The 25244-nt window shown below is 31.7% G+C and overlaps 1 protein-coding gene across 1 annotated transcript; it reads right to left on the reverse strand.

Annotated features, from left to right (window-relative positions):
* Positions 1–16832: 16832 nt before the first annotated feature.
* On the reverse strand, positions 16833–18683 carry LOC121120892 (equilibrative nucleoside transporter 1). The gene has a single exon (XM_040715790.2). The coding sequence runs from the start codon at positions 18681–18683 to the stop codon at positions 17274–17276; it is 1410 nt and encodes a 469-aa protein (XP_040571724.1). The 3' UTR covers positions 16833–17273.
* Positions 18684–25244: the final 6561 nt, after the last annotated feature.

Genomic DNA, 25244 nt, shown 5'->3' on the forward strand with positions numbered 1-25244 from the left:
CAAACAACGTCTAAAAAGAAGTTCCGGAATTCGCTTCTTTAAAAAAATACTTTGTACACACTAACATATATATATATATATATTCAAAATAGTAGATAAGTAATTATGTAACACGTTTTTTTAAGTACTCGCATATAGCGTTGGTTTGGGCGTGGTATAGTCCCTTGCTCTTATACATATATTATGAGTAAGTATATAAAAACATGGTTTTTAAAAAAAAGGCACCTACAGTGTCCATGGTTATTATAGACAATTGAATCCTAGAGGAGATCTCTTTCTCAAATTAATTATAATTACAATTTCTCTGAAGAATGAAACAACACCACTGGGGAATGCAAAACAAGATCCTGTTTCAATAGATATTTTCAAATAACATAAATATGCTCTTACGTCATATTTTTGGGGTTATGTTAAATTGGATTATAGAAACAAACAAGGATATTCCGTTCACAGGGCCGTCCTCAGGGTGTGGGCTGGGGGGCTGTAACCCTCCCTAAATGAAGGAATTTTTGCTTTGTATTAGAAAATTTAATATTTGAATTTTTTCTTCCAAAAAATTTAATTTTTCAATTTGGTTTACAAAAAATTAATTTTTGGATTTTTTTTTCCAAAAAAATACATAAGCAAGCCCCTCCCCACAAATATATATATATATATATCCTGCAAACGGTCCTGGTTACCTTTTCATTTTCTTCCGAATCTGAGTCAAGTCTTGAGTTTTAAAGCTCGAATTTCAGTCGATTCAAGTCTGAATTTGCAGTTTTATTAGACATAAGTTTGTTCGACTCGAGTCAGAGTCTCCAGCATCAATTATGTCATCGGTATCAATTTTAAAAGACTATCATACAAAAAGATGAATGACATTCAAGTAATCATAATAACAACGATTTGAATTCAGGCTCAGGCTTCGTGTTATTAGTGTTGTCTCTCAAAAATTGTTGGAGTCGACACAACACTAATTCCAACTCATAACATGGACTCAATTTTTATTCAACTGCAATTGTAGACTCCTCAGACTCGGACCTGAAAAGTTCAGACTAAATAAGAAGACACGAAGCCTGAGCCTGAATTCAAATCGTTGCAACTCAACTTAAATGCTGAGATTATATTCAAATTAAAAAAAAAAAAAAAAACGAGGCGACTTCATATTCTTATTGAGTTACCTTAATTTCCATCATAAAACAACATTAAATTTTTTGAGTTTTGTGACACTGTCACTTACGTGATTTTCGTATCGAATAATTACATAACTTACCCTAGAGCCCTTCAAGTTGTTTGAGTTGGATGGAGGAGAATGATCCTGATGGGAGCTGAGTTTTTTATATAAAAGAGGTTCGCTTTGTTTACTCAATTATATATTCTACTATAAAAGGGCTACTCGACGTTGCTCGAGCCAAGGAGGGGAGCTGTAAATCACATTGACAATGGTCAATGTTGTTTCTTCTTAATGTTTAGACCCCCTCAGTTATAAACTTAAAATAAAATAGGAAGATAATGATGAAAAAAATTTGTCTAGATGATCAGTCCATCTTTTATATTAGTCAAAAAATTACAAATCAAAATTCACGAATCTTGCATCAATTGTGAACAATGACAGAAAATAGCATTTATTCACATTGTAAGAAGGAACACACACCTAACAAGATTTTTTCTTACTTCCAAAAACAAAAAGTTATTGAGAATAATGTCATCGATAAAATAACCCTCGATAACCGGTTCATTTCTGCAAAAAAATATTGAATAATTTTTTTGGAAATTGAAAATACTATGGTGTACTGTTAGGGTCAAAATGTGTGTAATGCATCGTTTTGAGGCATTTCTTTTTAAAAATTGAAAACGGACATTTGGTCAAAAAAAAAAAAAAGAGATACAAAATTGAAAAATTATTCAAAAAATGACAGATATTTTAGTTATACATACATTTTTATAAGACGAATTTATATGCAAACGAATCTCCCAACAAACGTCTTTGTTTTATCTTTGAATCCAATATTTCATTAGAAATCCAATTGGTTTTTGAGACGACAGTCACTTTTTGATTTTTAACTCGACCCCTAATCTTGTCTTCTTGAGCTCCCAAAAAGAATTTTTGTTTTTCTGGCTATAGAATAAGCCTCCTTTATATGACTTCCCAAAAAATGAGGTTTTGGGGAGGATATTTATTTAACAAAATCCTCTGAAAATAATGCTCGACACAACTTGTATTCCATGTGTGAGCCCTCAGCTCAAATAATTTCCTCATTACGATGTCTAAATCTCTTGCAGACCTTGACTATGTAGTCAGAGTACATCTTCGTCCTCTCCTTCTTTATGGAATTCTCTAGAGAGACTGGACAGTGGACATTGATGTGGGAAGTAGCATACACCCTCTCCTCCAGACGCGCTTAGATAGAGTAGTCCAAGTGGTTCACGTCTTGAAAGGAGGGTGTCCATATGTTGGGATGAAAAAATCCCGGAAAGTTGTCTCTCAGGAAGGCCTGAATCTTAGCGGCACGATGACACAGGACTCCGTCTTGAGTGAAAACAAAGTTGTATCCGAACTTATTCTCTTGCTCAAGGTTGCTCCAGAAGTTCCATGTAAGCTTTGAGCCGTTCCTTCATCTCCACACAAATGGGAGGACATACACCGAAGACCAGGGTGTGGGCTTGATTTTTTGTTCTGGAGACATGTCTTAATCAAGCTGAGAGATTGTCTGGATGTTCGGTTGTGATGTAGTGACTGTTTTGCTCATTCACAGGGGCACCAACAGTAAAAAAAATTCATCAGAAATGAGCAAAACTTTTCCCTAATTTTTTGGGGGCTTTTTTGTACGACTTACACACTCATTGGTTATCTAAAGTGTTGTATAGTTTAAAAATTAGTATAAAAGTAGTAGATTAAATTAACTTCTAAAGACGAACGAGGATATTTGTATTTTTATCGTTCAAATATATTTGAAAGCATAAATCTATGCGCCTAAAGCCTCAGATGTTCCATTTCATTATTTTACTTTTCATTAAACCACTATATAATTATTCAAAAAACAATCAACTCATATACCTAAAAAACAACATCTCAAAAACTTTCTGAGCATTTATGGTATTTATCGGACAAGCTTATTGGTTTGACTCTATTTGATGGTGGCGTCAGTTTGGCATCCAAAAAGAAAACATTATTTGAAATGAAAAATAATGAATATCAAGACCAAATTTCAAAGAAAAAATTCATCCATAAAAAAATTAGAAGACGGCTTTGCTCCAAACAAGAAAAATAACATCATTCAGATGTTGAAACTCCCAAAAAGAATTTTTAAAAGTGGATCATGTAGTATGGTCAAGTACCTATAATTATAAGAAATCCCTTGAAATAATTAATAATTTTAATGACCAAGCAGAATGAGGCGTTGCACTCATTAAATAAAACAGTGAATCGTTAATAACTGACGAATCGCAGCTTCAATTCTTATTGCAAGTTGTTGAAGAACAACATAAAAAGAACATATAAGAGCTTATGCTATACCCAAAAAAAACGTTTTTTGCAGCTCAAGGAGACTAGATTGAGTTATTTATCACTAAGTCATGAGCATTTCTAAAATAATAATACGAATAACTACGTTTTCTAAATTTATTCATAATCAAAAAAGTTATGAACTAAAAAAAGAAATCGGTGAAAATTGGAATTTCGCTTATTTCAGGTGAAAAAAAAAAGAACTTTTATTGGAACATGGGATTAGTCAATGGAATAAAGTTTGTAGAAATTTGTCTTGAAATTCGTCTGCATATAAATTTGTCAAATAAAAATTGATGTTTAAGTAAGATTTATGTCTTTTTCTGAATAATTTTTCCATTTTTTTCATTTTTTCTCTCTTTTTTACCCCATTTTTTTATTAAACTTCAATTTTCAGTTTTTTAAGAAAAAATGCCACAAGACGATGCCTTATGCACAAAAAAAGGTATTTTCAATTTCCGAAACATTTCATTATATAATTTTTGCAATATTAGCCAAAATGAACCATTGCTAATGATATCGAGTATTCTCTTTTCGACAAAATAGGTGCATAAAAGTTTTTCGTAATTTTTTGCGAATTTCGATTTTGGAATTTTTTGAAGATAATAAAAAATGTACTTCTCATTTAGACAATTTTTAAGATGCGTATATGTTGGTATGTTATTTCAAGTTTATAACACATTATTTTTTTTTATATTCATAAAAATACTTCTAACTAAGGTTAAGAGGCAATAATAAGAGTTTTTTTTTTTGGGGGGGAGTTTTGATGGGGAGACTTTGTAGATTACCTTACTTAGCCGGATTGATATAGTGAGAACAATATGAATTATCAGGATCCTTTTCGACTACAAGGAAACTTTCAAATTATAATTATAAGGATACATAAATATTTTCTGAATATTTTTTTAATTTTCTTAATTAATTTGACCATTTTCAATGTGATTCCCCTCTCCCTCCTTAGTCCGAGCAACACTGGATAATCCTTAGCTAGTATATTATATATTATACTGTATAATAACGCTTCATAGAATAGAAATTATTATTTTTATGATATAAATGATCTTATGTTAAAAAAGTATCGTACAAAACATGAAAAAAAAAATATTATTGATAATAATTGAGTATAAAATCTTATATATATTATCAATTTTTAAAACCGCTGAGCTATCTCTAAACATAGCTGAATCTGACATATAGTTTACAAATTGTATTTTTTTTTTCAATTAAAAAGAACTAATTATCACTCTTAGACTTTAACAATAGAACAAAATGAAAATATTATATGAAAAATCTTCATGTTTTGTAAAGAGTGGCCCACAAAACTTTTTTTTTCTGATATTGCTATAAAAAAAAGACGGATGGATATTTTTCAATAACTTTTTGTTTTATTTGAAAGCTTCAACATTCCGGTTCATAATAAAATACCACTTTATTCATATGGCTGCCGTCGCTGGCCTTACAGTAGCCCATTCTGTCGACCTAATTTTTTAATACATTTTCTATTGTGTGAGCTTCAATAGCTGCAATGGCGACTCCAATTTCGTGTTTCAAATCGTCAATCGTCTTTGGATGGTTGGTGTAACATTAATCCTTGACGGTTTTCCACAAAAAATAGTCCAACGGAATCAAATCACAGCTACGGGGTGGCCAGTTGACGTTGCCGTTTCGGCTTATGATGCAATTGTCGAAGACAGTGCGCAAAAGATCCACTGTAACGTTGGCTGTGTGGCACGTAGCGCCATCCTGTTGGAACCAAATGTCGTCGATGTCTTCTTTTTCCATTTGGGGAAACAAAAAACATCCAACATGGCCCAATAGCGCTCATCATTGACTGTAACGGTAGCTCCTTGCTCGTTTTTTCGCTTTCGGCAACAGCAGCAATGTTTTCGATTAAGCGCATTGGACGAACACGGGAACGCGTTGTTTTATCCATTAACGAACTTGTTTCGCGCACACGCTTCACAAATTTATCCACAAACTGCCTGGAAGGCGCTTTATTTCGACCGACGTAATTTTCTTGCAGTTTCGTTTGAAGACTCTCCATTTTGGAAGTAAGTCTTCAGTATTTCCCAATTTTCTTCGAGCGTAAACTTAACCATTTCATAAACCGGAGACCTATTTACAAAATATTAGACACAATGAAAATGTTACTACAGCTGTCAAACGTCAAAAAAGTGGTAGTTCAAAATGCAACCGCTAGATGGGCCACCCGTTAGTAAAAAAAGAGATAATTTAAAAACAAAGCTCACAGCACTTTAAACATGTATTAGTTTTTTCTTCAACTATTTTGTATTGTAATTCACTCTCTATATTTTTTTTTTTTCTCAAAAAACAACATAAAATTTTCCTAGAGTAGATTAAGTCATCTTGGAAATATTTTTAATTAAAAAAAAGCTATATAGCGTTAACTCTTTCCGTTCAATTTTTGAACAAATGAACAAGAAACGGGGGGAAAATATGAACGGCGTTCATTTTGACGTTCATTTTCTTATTGTCCATGAGACTCCATTGACTATTTTTTCTGAAGATTACTACATCTTTTTTTCTCTTGATTATGGGTTTAATTATAATTATTATCTTTGATGGTGGCTAAAATATAGTTAATTTAGTTGTTTTTTTTCAATTCGTTTAATTGCACTATTTACTGGAAAATAAGACATCTCAAGATAGCCTTCAAAATTACAAATATGTTCTAATGGATCAAACAAAAGATTTAATGGACTACAATGCATTTATTTATCTAGTATTTTATAAATTTTTTACTCAATTTTCTTTATCCGATGTACATAAATTTCTATCCGAAATTAACAACTTCATTCTTTATTACTGGGTAATATGAAAGTATCTTGTCTTAATTTTAAACATCTCCTTCTTTTCAATATCTATCATTAATTGTCTGGAGAGCGTGGGAATATATTCATGTATTCGAATTTCATATTGTACAATTCAATTGCAGATATTTAAAAATATCAACTTTTACATAATACTGTACTCTGTAATTCCTGAAAATTTAATTCAATTCTCTGGATGTGAAATAAAGTTGTATTGTTTTATTGGAATATCATGTTTTTTTAGATCATAGATTTTGATGTAGGAAGTTTGAGTATAATAATATCTTAACAAGTTCTCCAAACAATAAATGAGAATTATTAAAAAAAAGACATTGTAAGACAAAATACTTTCATTAAGTTCAGTAATAAAGATTAAAGGTGCTAATGTCGGATTGAAATTGATATATGTCTCAGAAACAGATTAAATGGAAACTTTACAAAATATTAGACAAATAAATGTTTTTAAGTTTATTATAACTTATATTTGATCCATTACACTCCATTTGTAATTTTGAAGGCTATCTTGAGATGACTTATTTTCCAACAAATGGTGCAATTAAACGGAGCAATCGATTGGAAAAAAAAATTGAACCAGATGAAATATTAAGAATTTATCTATATTAAATATAAATGACATGAATTTGATTTCTCCCATTTAAGTAATGAATCCCCAAAACACTTCTATGCACACCTCATGCAAGTGTTTTCTTTCCGTAAATCGGCATTTTGAAACATACCTACTTTATTTGCTCTATTTTTGAGGAAGCTATTATATATAATTGACACATACATTTAGATTTTCATCGTAAACTCCAATCCAAGGTAATTAATTTACTGAAGTTCCAAAACACTATGAAATCAAACCGTCATATATTTGAGAAGTTGCCACCAATAATTATTTAATAAAATTAGAGATATGCTTTTGAGGTCCGGTAGCATACACAGCTTGATGAATGGGCATAGTAAGCCGTGGATATATTAAATTCAAATCATTTGTCTTAATCTATCATTCACATTTGCGAGTCTTTGAGTATCTACATAATTCTAGTGCATTTTATAGCTTCATCTTCGAGTTAGTTAGATTCAGTTACTCATTTGTGGACCTCAGGCAAAGCCAGTTGAAAAATAAAAACTCTTGTTTTTGCATTTAAATTTCATTTATTTGGTACTGTGATCAAACACGCAATCGAACAGGGCCAATCCGAATCAATTTGGCGTCCTATGGAAAATATTAACCAATAAAATGTAGATTCAATATTATAATGTTATACAAAGCTGCATATATTAATTGCTTCAGACATTTATGCCTATGCAAGATATAAAATTGAAATATGTAGAAAAAGAAAACTGTAGACAAGTGTTACAAAATAAAAAGATTACAACTGTACAAATATATGTATAGTGTATACCGTTGATAAACTGATTATTTTCATACAAAGAAATGCAGTTAGTAACTGATCTCTAACAATAAATAATGATAATATAAACAGAACCCACCTATCTGGAGATGTTAACACTGAAGACAAACTAGGACCACTTTGGGTATATCAAAAATAAACTCACAGGAGGAATTTAGAACCTTTTAAAAAAATTAGCAAAGCAATTAAAAATTAATCAGAGGCCTCACCAAAAAAATCAACGAGAAAATAAGAAAATGAAATACGACTGGGCCTGACAATTAAAAATTGACTTAGACCCTAGTTTTATGGGCGCAACTTGGCCCAACTATCATGTCGGAAAAATTGAGCTCGTCCCAAAAGTCAGGTTAGGCTCGGGGTCACCTTTTTACAAAATAAACAAATCAACGGTTTTTCTAAAGCTGTTATCCTTATTCTTTCAGTGTTGTGTAGAGAACATCTCAGTATAAATTGAAATCAGGACTGTGTACGCTCAAAAGCACGGAAAATAGCACTGAGAATTTTTGGGAAGTTATACATTTTTGTACTCAGAGTAGAATTAAACTTCGAAATGGAGTTATTCCTCTCTATAACCTTGTTTGAAACTAAGTATTGTCTTGTATTTATTTCCTTCCTCCCATAGCTGCTGGATGTAGCTAAAAAGTCATGACAACTAAGCTGCTCTCCTCTAAACAGTCTTTAAATGGTTAGGGGTATCATGTTGTTTAAAATTAGAATAGTTAACTTTTATTTTTGGCTTTTAGTAATACATCTTTGGTGAAAATTGTGTATCAAATTTGATACAGCAGGAAATAAATAATATTGTCATTTCCTCTTGAATTCGTATAAATGTCTTAACAAGAATTGTACATACAATTTGCAATCAATTATCATTTATGTTGCAATTTCTCACTAGGTCGCGTTTTCTTTTTGCTAGATGTCAATACTACTAAGAATTTATTAATATGAAATTTAAATGTCATATTAATAAATATATTTAATAACAATCAGAAACTAAAATTTCACATTTATTATTAGCATAATATTGTTGTGTCACAAGTAAAAATCGCCAAAGAGGACTCGAAAAATACACAAAAACATAGCTTGAGGGCACAAAACATATGTTGAATTCACTCAAAAATTAAAACAATAATATTAATTGAACAACGTGAATTGAGAATTTATCAAGGTGATGGATGATATTATAACTCTCTTCAATGTAATGGTCTGCTCAAGGGATCTCGACTCTTAAGGCGAGGTCCAATAAACAAGTATTTCACTCGGTGGATCTTATCTCCTTTAATGGAAAATCATTGTGCAGGTACCTCTTCATATCAAGGTGACTTGTGACTTCTGATCTCGTTAATAATTGCCCATTTACATAAATTCATTCTGATCTTCCACGGAATCATCTTATACTTATACATATAAGAACTAAGGAGTTCCATAAAACGACAGAATAATCAACTGAGATATCCAGTGAGTAGGAGAGAGAGAGCTCTCCCACTCCACCTACAGCTTCTTCTTTGAAATGATTGAAAGTCAACTCTGCTTCGTCTCCTACTCTAAGAAAACTATTCCATTAATAAGAGTCCTTCAGTTTCCTGGATGTATATAACGCAGAAATCACACATCCCTATCACATTTATATCAATTCCATTTATAAGTTGGACTTCGCGATATACAATACGGTCTATACTTCAAGCTTACGCCTGATTGCTTTATTACTACTGAGTCACTTGGCATTGGAAAATAATTAAAACATGATTCTAGACTGGTAAATATAATGTGCTTCTCTTTTCTCGATATTTTGCCAGCAATGCATATTCTACTCTATTATTACATATAAATAGTTATTCGGACCTGTTAAATGATTACGTATTTTACACAATATATAACAAACCTCTTAACTTCTGTAGACTTATGTTGAAATATCTGAATTTCATTGAAATTCCCAAAGTTATTGAGTCCTTCTCTAAACAGCCGAATTGATTGTCATTATATTGGAATATTACTCTTGCAAAGATCTAGGATCTCAACAAGAATAAATAAATTATTAATAGTTTTTATACTAGACAATTATAAGTTTTTTACTGAAAACAATAGTTAAAATCTAACGATATAATAATAATATTGTTTTAGTATTGATTGAAAAAATAATAAAGTGTCAATGATATTCTTCAAAATTTACATTCCATATTCATGAGTTCTCCGTTATTTCATTTTTTTATCAAATTGATCAATTTGATTTTACTTTGGACATGCAAATGCAATTTTGTGATTGTTGTTAGGCAAGGCGATTTCAAAATCCTTCCTATTATTAGTTCTAAAACTATTATTGGTCTGTATTACAAACTATTCTAAGCAATATAAAAGTGGGAAATCTTTAGAAAATTTGATAAGCCGAGTATTATTCAATTTTTTACTATTATTAAATATACATCTCTTTCTGGAGAGATAAGTACAAATCACAAGGCCAAAGAGGCTTATTCAATGCATCATCTTTAGTTCTATTAGCAAGATAAACTCTATATCAAGATAAATATGAAATCAAGGTCTAGTTGTAAGTTTATTTTTTTCACATGAGTGTTTCATATTAAGAAAAAATCATATCCACTTATTTTTAATATATAAATGATTTCCTCAATATAATGACTGTTTTTTTTATTAGAAAACTATACCTAATATTAAGATAATAGTGTATATCCCTGTGATAATTCCGGTACATCACTATATTGATATACCCCTGCTAGGTTTATTATTATTTGTTCTAGAAGAAACCGCACATAGTTTTTTACTAAACATTTACTGTATATATTATATTAGTTACCAAATGTTAAATAAAGGCAATCTTTTGGTAATCCATTTTAGTTAATTTTACAAAAATTTTAAAGCTCATAACAGATCAAGAATCGGTATCCTTTATGTTCAATATTAAGCATTCTAGTAAAATTAAAAATAGTAAAAATCTCAGTTGGAGACTCGATCTCTCTTGTTATTCATATGATATCATATATAGAACCGGAATGAAAAATGTAAATGCCGATATGTTATTACAAGTATGTGGTGTCGCATCAACAGTTGGAGATCTGAAAGTTATACATGAAGATCTTGCTCATCCAGGTATAAGTCTACTAGCCCACTTTCTCCGATACAAAAATTTACTTTATTCCATGAACGAAATAGAAGAAGTAATTACGAAGTGTGGTATATGTTCCAAGTTGAAACCAAAGTTTTTCAAACCGTCCAATTCTACCTTTATCAAAGTAATGCAACCCAATAATAGAACGGTTAAGCGTAGATTTTAAGGGTCCTCTCCCCCGTTCTACCTCTTCGAATAAATATATACTTACAATTATTGATGAATATTCTCGTTTCCCATTCGCTTTTCCGTGTCCGGATATCACTACTAAAACGGCTATCAAATGTTTTGTAAAACTTTTTTCACTTTTTGGTATGCCCACTTACATTCATAGTGATCGAGGCACATCTTTTATGGCTGGAGAGATAAAGGAATTGTTACTTCAAAAAGGAATTGTTACGAGCAAAACAACCCCATATCACCCACAAGGAAATGGCCAGGTGGAGAGGTATAATGGCATTATTTGGAAAAATTTAACCTTATTATTGAAAACAAAGGGTCTACCCTTAAGTGATTGGGAAGTTGTCCTACCGGACGCTCTGCACTCTCTTCGACCTTTATTAAATACAGCTACAAATTGTACTCCTCATGAAAGGATGTTTAGTTATCAAAGAAGATCCACTAAAGGATCGACCATTCCATCCTGGTTAATCAACCCTGGGAAAGTCTACCTTAGAAGGTTTGTACGATATAGTAAAAATGATCCCCTAGTTGATAAAGTCAATATAGTTACTTCTAATCGCGAATATGTAACAGTACGATTGTATGGAGGACAAGAGAAAACGGTATTTCTAAAAGATTAGGCTCCTGCTCCTCAAAATTTGGAAGTTGAGACTGGTAATGAAAACAACGAGACTGAAAGTGATCCATCACCAACTCCTGTAACTGAAGATTTTAGAGAAGTTGGACCCCGAAATGAAACTCAAGAAAAATGTCTTCCTGATGTTGGGAAAGAATCTTTACACATGCTCTCTACGACTCCACAACTCCGAAGATCTACAAGGGATCCCAATCCACCCAAGTACCTTAATGACTATATTTAGAGGGTGTAAATATGATAAATACGGGCTAGCGTTTTCTTCGCATATGTGAAGTCATTAAAATGGGATGCTTACTTCTGTCAAATTATAAAAGTCCTGAGCGACACACATTTATAATAAAGTACCTTGGTTTAGATAGTCTGCCTGGCACACACATAGATCAGAAATCCAACGTGCTCGCGAGCAAACCACTGTTGTCCTTGTCCTTCACGCTCTCAGTCAAAATCCACTGACAATATTTAAAAAAAATAGAATGCTAGCTCCGTAGGGCCTAAGCAAACTAAAAAAAAATACCACAAATTAGTGTGACAATAGAGATAAAATACATAAACTGATGATACTGAGCAATAACAAGGAAATTTTTTTGACGTTGCGACGGCAGACGACAGAAAAAAGATAATTCAGTGAAGCTATATTGTAGCAAGCATTATTTTTTGGTGATATAAACTTAACATAGAGCATGGATTTTTCACATTCCATTATGTTTTCAGTAATAATTATTGTTTCAAATCCTATTGAGTGTTTAAAATTATAAATATTTATCAGGTGCGTCCGCAATGGGAGGTCTGCAGGGGATGTAGCCCCCTCCCCCTTCAAAAAAAAATTACAGATTTTTTTTTATTCTAACTAAAATATAATATTTTTAGTAAATATCTATGGATTTTAGAATTTTTTGTGACAAGTTGTGGATTTGAAATTTTGATGATATAGTGGATCACCACTCAACGTTCGGATGTCGCATAAGATCAATTAAAACTTTTCGGTATGTTTTAGGGGCTATTCTGGAGAGTAGAGATAGTCCTCCTCCGATAAGAGATTTGGACCTTTTGATTGACGGTAAATAAAATCTATTTAACAATGGAGTGAGCCAGCTAGATCCCTTCCGATTGCTTTCTCGGCCAATCAGTGAATAGCTGTTGCTTTGTAAATTGTATTAGGAATTATTAAGTAGTTATACAGATCGATACTCTTCTGAAAGGTAAATTTTCACAAAGAAGAGATTGCTGAATTAATATATTTATCTATAAACGTCCAGTTTAAAAAAGAGGCACTGTTTCTGTCCCATCCGATTCCAAGAATTTCAATTGCACCCCTAACAATACAATCTGCAATTGGAGAATCTTTATCAGGATTCCATTTATGATTATGAAAAATCGTGGTTTTTTTATTTGTTGATTTTGAAACATATCCTTTCATATTTTTTGAAGTAGCCCATTACAATCTCAATCCGTTTAGTTAATTGTTTTCAGAATTAGCCTCTAACATTAATGTAACGTCATAATCTACTCTAAAAAAACCGACAAGATCGTTTAGCCGAGCAACAAATAGTAAGGGAGCCTTGCCGACAACTCTTTTTCAAAGCTATAGGGTTACTCTTCCTATCACCCATCGAAATGACTGATGTTCCATTGAAGAGAAGAGCTCTGACAAAATTAAAGTATTTATTAGGAAGGAGTTTTTTTTACTGATTTCATGACATGACAATGTAGAATTGAATCAAAAGCCTTGCAAGAGCAATTATAGTTCCAAAAGTATTCCTTTTTTTAATAATCTCAATGGCAGATTGTACATTCCTTGAAATGTCAGAAATCTTTCTTCCCTTGAGGAGGCCTTTTTGATCCCTTCCTATTTTGCAATTTAAAATTGGTTCAATTTCAGTTGCGAGAACACCAGAAAGAATAATGCAGTTCTCATTGAGCACTGTAATCGGTCTCCAATTATTAATGTCCGTCGCCACACCTATCTTAGGGATAAGATCAATCAGGCCTATGGTAACTGCATTTGGAAGTTTCCTATAGATTTCCATGGACTTTCCCCGTTGGATTAAGCAGGGAACTACCTCATCCCCGCATTGGCTAAAAATCCTTCCACCCATACCAAGGGGTCTAGATGCTTTATTACCCTTAAAATATTTTTCTATATATTTGTAAATTGTATGTGTTCCTGATTTAGATCGAGGAAAATTAGCTCTATCACCAACAAGAAGACTTTAGAAGCGCGTATGGAAGAGTTTTAAAATGTCTTGAGGGTCAGTGATTGTTAAGCTACGCTCAATAGTTTTCTTGATTACAGTCGTTTATCGATCCCTTTGGAGCAAATTTTTAAATCATTTTGATGGGTTAGTTTCTAACATGGTTTTTTCTTTGTATTCCGTCTCAGCTATCTCTGAGGTACGAAATAGATTATTTTTATATTGTACATCATAACTGGAGCTCAGTGTTTTGTAATTAAAAAAACTACATTTAAAAATTAAAAAAGGAAAAACAGTTGTTAAGCATGTTCTTTCTTCTTCTTTGTTCATCATTTAATTGGTCGTCGTGGAATTTATTTCTCCCTCTGAAGTATACATTATTGCCTTTCTTTGTTGTAAATTGTTTTAAAAACGCCAAATGAATTTATATATAATTACATTACTTTATCTGCAGTAATGCTATTTAATAAGCAGAAGGTAGCAATAATTCATTTTCTCAAAAAATCATATAATTGGCCGTAAATATTAACAAGGGTCTTAATATAGGTGTACCATATGTATCACTCTCGCTTTCTCAACTTTTTTTCATTACAAACTACTCAACTCTAGTATTGGTCGCTCATACGATATGAGTAAGAAATATTTACTATTATCAATTATAATAGTATATATTTTTTACCCGAGTCGTGGTCAAAAAAAAAAATGTTATACCGTGCCAGATTTTTGCAACCCCTAGCTAAAAATTACTTAGTTTTGCCCTGTTATGCATCATCATAATAACAGACCCTCGTGCATCCTTAAATGAAATTATAAGTAGAGAAGTGAAAATACGCTCTTTTTTTAAGCTTATGAGGATATCATTGTAGTAATAGATATTCAACCATCTATAATTGTATCCTTAAACGCTTAAACACTTTGACTTCTTCTCTATTTGTAACAACTTCCATAAAGCCGTCAAGTAAAAACGTTGATTCTAATTATTTAAAATGTGTACAGTACACAAAGATGATTGAAAATCTAAGAATGGTATTAAATTATTGATGATTCAGCAGGATTAATTTTTTGGGGAAGGGTTTGGTTTTCGGAATTTTTTTCAAATAATTTCAAAAATCCAAAGCTAGTCTCGAAAAATTAAATTTTTTGGAAAAAAATATCAAAATGAACAGTTTTATAAAAAACTGTTCATTTTTTGGAAAAAGATATTCTAAAATTTGTTTTTGTTTTTTTTGAATTTCAAAAATCCAAAGCTATCCCCGAAAGATTCAATTTTTATGAAAAAAAACTTCCCTAAATTCACAGTTCATAAAAAAATACTTTTGTTATGAGAAAAATTTCAAAAATTAAATTTCAAATATTACATTTTTTGTTGAAAAATTAAAAAAAATCTACAGTTATTTACACAAAATTAAATTTTTTGGAAAAAATTAGTAAAATTACTTTAAATTTCAAATATTACATTTTCTAGTAAAAAGCAAACATTCCTTAATTAAGGGGTAGGAACAGCTCCTCCATCCCATCCCCTGTGGACCCCCTTCTGAGGCAATGAAAACAGTAGGTAAGGAAATATAATATAATAATTAATGAATATGCTGTACTTAAAATGTTATCTACTGCATTTACTATTGGGAACATTTAAATTGAAATCAAACACATTAGATATGTACTTATTTAAGTTCAGTCAAAATTATTGTAGAGATTACAATCTGAGACAAAATCGCTGCGTATCTACCTCCATTTCCTTTGGATGATGATGTAAGACGCAACGAACATTTTTTTTTAATGACTAAAGAGAGCATCTATAATATTTAACTTGATGCATGGATAATTTTATGCTTGAAATGGAGGAAAATCCATTTAAAGAATAATGTTGGTCCTGCGGGCTTTATATAAAATTGTTGAAGTAGTATAATAAATATATTACGTAGGTATATTATCGTATTTTGGTGTTATAACTTTATTTAAGAAATAACAATGTAGTAGCAACGAGTCCATGGAAGTGTGTCACATTAAAAAAATTAAATAAAAGGGAGTACAAACATGTATAGAACTGTATAAAATATGACTTAAATACCTGCAAAATTTGATTCATTTTTACATACCGGAAGGCAGAGAACCCCAACCCATAGTGAGTTGTTTTATGTCAAATTTGGCATTTATAAAAAAAAGACATTCTTTCAAATCTCCCAACACCCCCAAAATTCTAGTACCCCCTGTGGATGCCCCTGATGACAACGTCACTATTATATAATCCCCCACACTTGCAAATAGATTCTGTTCTCGGTCCCGGTAGATCATAGTTTTTATAATTACTCTGTTTATCTTTCTAACGCACTTCATTTAAAAAAAGGAGAGTTTCTTATAGGATTATTGAAAATTAGACATTTAAAAATTGTTTTTGCCTGTTCTAATTAATAATAATAAGATTCACATCCTTAACCGGCTTGGATGATGCAGTGTTATTTTGGAGTCGAAACTTTTTGAATCTGAATAATAAAAAATACATTTTGAGGATTTACATACTTTAATATTCTTAAAAAAGAAAAAGGAGAGAAGTTTAATTTTTGACTACTTACGAGTAAAAACTTGCATTTTAAACACGAGCCGAGTTTTTTTTTGTATCTTTTTTTTTGTGTTTACTTCATAAAACTCGAGCACCAATTTACGAGTTTTGCTCATGACACATCACTAGTACTGTAGGTAAAATATGAAATTAACAGTGGACATGCGTGGCTGCTTAATCTTTCAAATATTTTCTAATTTATCAGATAGTCCTACTTTCGCAACTTCACTAAATCTACTCTTAAACTGAAGAAACATTAACGAATTCAATTCTATTTTATATTTACAAGAGAAGAAATAAACGTACTCTGACAAATTAATAATTATAATTTTCCAGTGGAAAATAACGGTAGGTATTAAATATTAATTGTATATAAACTCTGAGAAATGAAATAAATAGTTAATTTAAAGCAAAGTAAATAAATTTGTTTATGTTAAAATTTGAATCGTCAACATACATAAAATGTAAGCTATCATAGTCATAAATCATATATATATAGAAATATTGATACAATAATAAAATATACTATACAGGTCCCTTAGTCATATAATTCTATAAAGATTGAGTGTAACCAATCACAAAGGCATCATATAATTTTATCATATAAATAATATTTATTATTTGATTAAATTAATTTCAAAATTAAAAATATTCATTTTTAAATGTTTTCTCGCAAAACATGCTTATCACATTGATATTTTAAGTAGATAAGTACCTAGTTTTTCTTTTCTTATTATTACTAATACTAAAAGTGATATATATATTATAGCAAAGTATTTTTTTTTCTCTTAAAAATTATAAAGGAAATCCGATAGTTTCTTTATGGTAAGCTTGGGATGTACAATCATACACCATTGATGATACAGTAGCTAAAGAGGGATCCCACAGCAGTTCCAAGGCAAAGAAATGCTACTAAAATCATTCCAACCATTTCCTGCAACTCAGGCTCCTCAAAGCAATCAGGACCATGTATCATAGCAAAAGCACCCAAATATCCATTGCTTAAACCAAAAGCAGTCATGAGGAAGATGTAGTCAGAGTCCGAATGGAAAAAAACAGGTAAGTTTCTGTTTCCCGGCGATATATTACAAAGCATAAAAGCGGGTATAAAGAATATCCTAAGAATACTAAGAGCCAAGATAATGGAAGCCTTTTTTCGGAGAAGAGGGAATCTGGAGGCGATTTCCCTTCCGATATAGTCCATGATATTAAACAAAAGAAAGCACGTCACTGGTGTAAAATAGAGTTCACTCCATGTCTTATTTTCACTGAATGACGTAACATGAACCGTGACTGCTGGGAATACGGCCAAAGTCACAGAAAAAGTTAAGAACACAGTGACAGCGCTCATCCAGGAGCGTTTTGTAACAGAGCCAATAGTTTTTAAAGAGGCAATCATTTCATTTTCTCCACTTCGATGATCGTTGTAGAGACAGAAGAACGTCGTTTTCTTCACACCAAAATAGGAGATAAGCGTAAGGACCAAGAAGAATGTAGCGATGAGAAAGAATACAAAGCCCACAACGTTTTGCCCCCGTGAATGTGAAAACGTGGCAATGACAATGACATTCAGTAGGGATGGAAATATTCCCCCCATAGCACCTCCACTAACAATGGACCCCATATATTTGGGTGGAAACTTTCCTCCGAGGCCATAGATCCCTCCTTGGAGAACGGCTAATCCCACGTTCATTATAACAACAATAGTTAAAATCAAGTGCATAAACTCCGTTTGCCACGAATCTGTATTTATAAATGCCAAAATGCACACCAGAATGAACAAGGCAATGATTAACATCAAATTATAGGCAATTCGAATAGACAGAGGGAATCGTTGACCAAAGAAGGCATTGAGAACAACACAAATGGACATGGGTACATTGGATGCAATGGATAAATAGCTCCAGAATTCAGTTTGGAGTTTTGTTTTATTTAAAGGATCTTCCTCTGACGCACTCGTATTTCTGAACTTGTAATCCCAAAATGGCTCAGCACTAATGAAAAAATTCCAAGGTAGAAGAGAACTCATTCCAAATATGTAAAAGGTAATGAGAACACGATGGTATCTGTCAGTTACAATGCCTTCATCATAAAAGTATTTCTGTGAAGTATGTGGCGCCTCCTCTAGGTTCGCATTAAGAATAAGCTCTTGAACAAAAGATGCATGATCCGGTCGATCCGTTTCAATAATTTGAATATCATCGTCATCATCATTATCCGAAGAGCCCGGGGACCCAAAAATCGACTTGGACATGTTCTTAGCTTTTCTTTTTCTTGATGATGAGACTATAGATAAAAAAGGGGCATCAATCCAATCCTGGAATATATATAAAGAGTCAAGTAATAAGGATTATTTATTTTTTTGTTTTGTTTATAAATTTTAGACAGACACACTCAAAGATACAATAATTGTATTTTTATTATGTTTTTTACTTTAAAAAATGAGTGGAAAGAAGGATAAATGTCGGATAAGGTTATTGGGAAATATATTGATGCACATATGAATATAGGTAAATATCAATATATAAATGCTATGAGGTCTCATCACAACAAAAGTCTGCATGTTCGTCCCAATCCTTAGCTTGACAATCTCGAGAGCAGTACCATCGATTGCTACAGCCTGCACAAACAAATAATGAAGTTTTGGCATTACATCCCTGACAATCAGGATTTTTGGACTTCTTTTCCGTTTTGACGACGGGAGATATGGTGAGGGACGATGTGGAATTGTTGGAGTTATTGTTGTTATTCAGTGGATTGGAGGAGTTGTTGTGCGTCTGCTGCTGCACTTGTTGAGTAGTAGATAGGGCGGCACTTGTTCTATGAGGAGGAGTCGCAGCTGTAACGAGGAGAGAGGCAGCAGCTATCCGAGATTCCCTTTGCACTATAGTCCGTTTCCTCGTTTTAAATATGAGTTTCTCCTCCTTCATTTTGAGAAGTCGCAAGATTTTGTTCCATTCTCGCTCTTTCCGATCGCTGAGCCATTTCAGAGCATGAATTTCTTCACGCAGGCTCTTGATTTCCCGGTCTAAATCGTTATCCGATTTTTTCTCGCTCAAATTCATTCCATTGGTACTCATGAGGGTAGCTCTTTCTTTGACATGAATAGGGGATGCTCCTGAAGGGGATGAGGATCCTGGAACGGAGATAAATAATAGCACTTGTAAGTTGTAGTCTGATTTATACACAAGTTTAAGATAACAAAGGCAACATTTTTCAACAAACGCACATACAAAAATAAGTAACAAATAAATATACAGTACTTCACTACAGTAGATATGTTATATCAATGTATAATGTATTAGTTTATTAGATAGAAAAAGAAAAAGAAGAGGTATGAGAGGTTGCAGAGACTTCGATCACAATTGCAACAACTGATGCGATGCCATGATTTGAGTTGATGTACTCACTAAAACGTCCTTTTTTAAATATATTATTCGACATTATATGTAGTGTGGGACCTATATTTAATAACCAAAACATTTAAAAAAAATGGATTTTCTCCTAAACTAATCACTCGGTCTTAATAGGAACAAATGCCAACTGAAAACATAATCAATTTTTTTTTATTTGCCTTGGCGTCAATTACAGCCTCGACTCGACCTAGGAAACGGGATAGGTCTTGATGACAGTTTCATTTCCTTCCAGATCCTCGACATCGGCTCATATTTTGTATTGCAGGAGAATATGTTGATGTGTCGCTCAAATGCACACCACACAAAGAAGGCCGAGAGATGGAGGTCCTCTGAGCTTGGAGGGCAAACACTGAGTCCAACAAAATAAAAAATATAACTACGAGGTCAATGCTTTCTTTGCAGTGTGGTATGGAGCCGAGTCTTGTTACCAGACGAATGGCCTTATTGCTACAACTTCAGAACAATTGAGATACGTGTCAATGGCCCTCATTGATTTTTTACAAATTTGCAATGAAATCATGATCTCTCTGGCAGTTTGACCTCATCTTGTGATCAGCACCCTTTGCTTTTGATTCATAATCAGCTCCAGACTCTTCCAGTTCCTTCCTGACTCTCCAGACAAAGGACCTCTCCAGGTTTAAGAAGTTTGCGATCTCAGCATTGTCTCGTCCGGCGCGGATCGCAAGAAGAACAGTCTGCCTTTTCTACGATAACAGTAATACAGTATACATATTTTGAAGAACTTCTACAGTATGTAACTCAATTCTCCTTCAATGTAATATAATATTACAACACTCGTTATCAATCCAAATAAAAACTCTTTCTTACTTATGTATCTTCATTTTTTGTCACAGATTATATTCCCTGTATTAATGCTATGTAATAATATGTTATATACACCATGTGGTGAAGAATCCATTCTCGAGCTATAAAATCACTACATAATCAATTTACTATAACATGTTAAAAGCATTACCAATAAGTAATCAAATTGATTTAAGGTTTTGTTATTATCTTACCATCTATTGCGGAATTGATTAAGTTTGGTTGATCAGAGGTCATTATAAATAATAATTAAAGTCGTTGCTATTCAAAACAGTGCAAAGTACTATTACCACATCCATATGATCATAACTTATAAAGATAGCACTGAGAGTACCAAAAAAAAATGTATAACTAACAACAAACTTGTGTCGACCTTTATTTTAACGTCACAAAAGATCGAAGGGGGAAAATGGCTTTCCTTTTACGCATTCTCAAAGAGTACATAAACTATATAAGTTGAAGGATCGCTACGAGGATGTGTAAAATAGAAGGAAAGCCTTCTTCAAACACATATATAGATAGATAGTAGAAAACCTCTTGTTTAACAAAATCCATAGATTATTGTAATTTTAAGTTCAGTTAATAGCATGCTTAGTACATACTATTCTTAGCTATACATACATATATAGTATTTTAACTCATAGTTCAGCTAATTGACCCTTTGAAAAAAAGTATATATTGTATTTTATTTTATATCCCCAGATCTTCATGTAATAATTATGGGACATAATCAAACAAATTAATACAATATACTAGGACGTACCCAGTTTTTTTTTTTTTTTTGCCAATTTTTGTTTGTATATTTATATGCGTATAATAATTATTATTATGTTAATTGTAATATTTAAAAAAACGAAAATCGTGTTCGTAATTACCTCCCGACCATTTTTCCCCTTCTTTTAACCCCCGATTAATTACTTCCTTTTACCCCCAGCATTTCACCCCCTATTACAATAAATAGCAACTATACGACCAAACATTCAACCTTTTAACAACCATACAAACATAATTATTAATTTAACTAAGGAGTCCTTGATTTAACTTCATGACGTAAATATTAGTGATGCGTATTATTATTAATTAATATATCTCATCAAATACGAGATAATAATTATTTGCATCTATATCAGTATTTTAAATCTTTCCATTACAAATATACCGTTGTTATTACTTGAGAAGATTTTGGATTATTCTATTCGATTTTTGTGATGTTGAAACACATATATTAAAAATTAGGTATAATTAACCATTTATTTTGGATATGCATGACTCTACTACATTGTTTTTAAGGAGTTATCCGAAAATCCCTTCTCAGACATTTATTATAACATCATGTGTATACTTGTTCAATATAATCAACCCCTAAATTCATCGTATAAATAACATACTAAAACTCAATGTTTTACCAACTTTTTGTCATAACATTAAGGGAATTAGATTAGGAATTATTATAAATATTTATTGTTTCTTATATATCATGGCTATGGTTAAACAATCAGGCTTTTAAATCTATTTTACTTGAAATTAGTATTAAAATTGTGATGGTTTAATTATAGAACTCATAATTACTTTCCGATTCGATCTTGAAAGTTTTATTGTCCAACAACCGCTCCAAACAACCATGACATTCATTTATTACTTTGGCTCTCTATCATTTACTAAGTGTGCTTATCAATAATAAAGATTGAAAAGGATGAGGGGGGTCCAGGGAGTAGTTGGTCGGGGGTAGGTGGCCTGTTCCGAAAAAAATATACGCGGAAAAATGTAGGTGGCGAAAATGTTAGTTACAAAATTACCGCTCACGATCACCGATTCATTCATTACATGTAAAAGTCATCATGTAATTTTAATACGCACATAGCACTTAAAAATTAAGGTCTGGTGATATATTAGTCTTTTTCCGTCCTTAATGATAAGGAAGTGAAAAAAAATTTACAAATTTTACTTATTGGAATACGAGACATTAGAAGATTCTTTCATTTTTCTAAGCATCTCTCTTGGTTCTAGATATTTTGGTGTTCCTCCCTAAGAAAAACTTTATTTGACCACATAATACGGGGAAATTTTGACACTGGAAACTTCTTATGATTTGGATATAAATTAAAAGTAAGGTCTTGTTCTAAAACCAACTGAAATATCTGACAAACTGTTAAGTTTATTGGAGGAGTAAAAAGTGTATAATTGTTCATTAAATAATTCCAATTATTTAGTGCGTCTTGCTTAAGAAGAATTCGTTTTTTCTATCTTTTGCATGATTATAAATGTGTTTCAATTATAATAATGAGTGATAGAACTACGAAGAACTCGTACATCTTTTTTAGTTTGCTTCTTTTCGATAGAATAAGTCATGAGTGCCTTATTATAAAAATTGAACTGCTTAATTTCAGATATATTGTTCTTACTATCAGGACTGCAAATTGCAATTCGTCGGTTTGTGCTAAGAAGTTCATGAGTTCCCTAGTATTATATTTAATCTATAGGAAGCTTGGTAATGGAACACAAAATTTACCGAACGGAACGCCGATAGACCCCTTTTTTTTTAAGGCTGAACACTAAAAAGGAGATTTTAGCGTTCCTTTACACTCATTCTCGCGGCATTTACTCTTAAAATTTAAATAACTTGTAAGATCATTGTTTCCACATTAAAAAATAGTTTCTTTTAAGGATACCTTCAGAACTATTTTGAAATTTTCTCTAAGATCAATGACTGGCAAGAAAGAAGGGTATTTTTTTCCTCTTATATTAATGTCGCTGTTGTTGAATATTTGTCTGTTCGCTCATTCCTTTGAGACCTTTAGTTCTTCCCAACTCTGGAACTAATGATTAATGATCGTTTTTTAGTTTAAAAGGAACTCATTTTAATTCAACCAATCAACGTTTCGAACACTGAAAAGTAACAAAAGTATCAACAGCTGACTGGTGTTGTGTCGGTTCTATTTTATCCAGTGTAAGACAAGAATCAAGATACTTAAAAGAAGGTAGGTCAGAGCCGCTATTTTCATGAAAATTTTGTTGATACACATCCTCAATTCTTAGATGTCATATATATAAAATATATAAGTATAATTAATGAACTTGTAAACAGAAACAGCTGACTAAATTATGTTTTATTCAACTAGAGAGCGCTTTTATTTATCGCCTTCACGTCATATCTGCCTGGTTATGTTAAAAAAATAATGACTGATCACTGATCTACCTTGCCTCCAAGTATCTTGGTGTAGGTATTTTACAAAATAGAGGACATTAACTAATTCTACTGTATTAATTTAATATATTATTAAAACTGTAGCTACACATTTGTAATGATGTTCTACGGTGCAAAAAAACTTGCCAAGGAAGTCTAAAAGTGTTTTGGGGGATTCACATAGAAATGCTCGATTTTCATTAGTTAAATGGGGGAAATCAATTTGAAGTCATTTATATTTGATGTAGATAAATTCTAAATCTTATACCTAGACTATTTTTTTTCTTCAATAAATTCTTTAAAAAATGAATTTTTCTTCATTTAATCGCACTATTCGCTGGAAAATTAGTCACTTCAAGATAGCTTTCAAAATCACAAATGGGGCATTATGAATATACAAAAAGGTATAGCGGATATTAATACATTTATTTATCTAGTATCCTGTAAAGTTTCCAACTAATTTGTGGATGCGAAGTAAATAAATTTGAAGCAGATATTAGCTCCTTCATTTTTTTTTACTGCATAATATGAAAGTAACTTATCATATTTTTTATTTTCAATTACAGATATTTAAAAATAATATCTTTTGTACAATACTATAATCTGCAATTCCGGAAAATTTCATTCAATCCTCTTGATGTTTAAGAAAACTGTGTTGCTTTATCAAATATCATATTAGATCAGAGATTTTGGTGTAGGCTACAACATAAACAATAGGAAAAAAGAGATGATATTCCGAAGATAAATTGGTCATAACTTCCTTTATATTGAAGCTAGAGACATGATTCTGGTTTAAACATCTGTATATTTACAGTTATCTATAATATGAAACAGGCTTAAAATAAAAATATTGAATTGGAATTTTTTTGTAACATACCTATATAGTGTAGATAAAAATCAACTATTACAATAGAAATAATAAGATATTTGTATCTAATTATCCTGTTTTTCTTGTCCCTGATGGATCTAAAATATATGTGATTGTACATATCGAGCCATTTGATAGGGATTTCCCATATTCAATAGTATAATTTATTTCAAATATCAGTGTTTATCCATGGATTTATCAACAGTTGATAAATCCAAGATTTATCATTTGCATCAAGTATTATTCCATGCAGATGTTAAGTTTATTTTTTAAATCCATTTGATAGAGTTAAATCAAGATTTATTGGACATTTGTTAATGTTATGTAGTAAAGGTATCAGCATTGATGCCCCAAGATGGCTTCTCATACATAATATTTTCACAACATAAAATGGACAAATTTCAAACAAACCTTGATTAAACTTATCAAATGACTTCATGAATATATATATATATATTTTTGGATCGATTAGAGGGGAAAAAAGTAGACTAATTAAAGATATATATCTTATTATTTCAATTA

Source organism: Lepeophtheirus salmonis, chromosome 1, assembly GCF_016086655.4.
Source record: "Lepeophtheirus salmonis chromosome 1, UVic_Lsal_1.4, whole genome shotgun sequence".
In the NCBI taxonomy this organism is placed as follows: Eukaryota; Metazoa; Arthropoda; class Copepoda; order Siphonostomatoida; family Caligidae; genus Lepeophtheirus; species Lepeophtheirus salmonis.

What these genes read in the sequence shown, in the direction of transcription:
- LOC121120892 (XM_040715790.2), bottom strand. Translation starts at nt 18,683, where the DNA reads ATGTCCAAGTCGATTTTTGGGTCCCCGGGCTCTTCGGATAATGATGAT.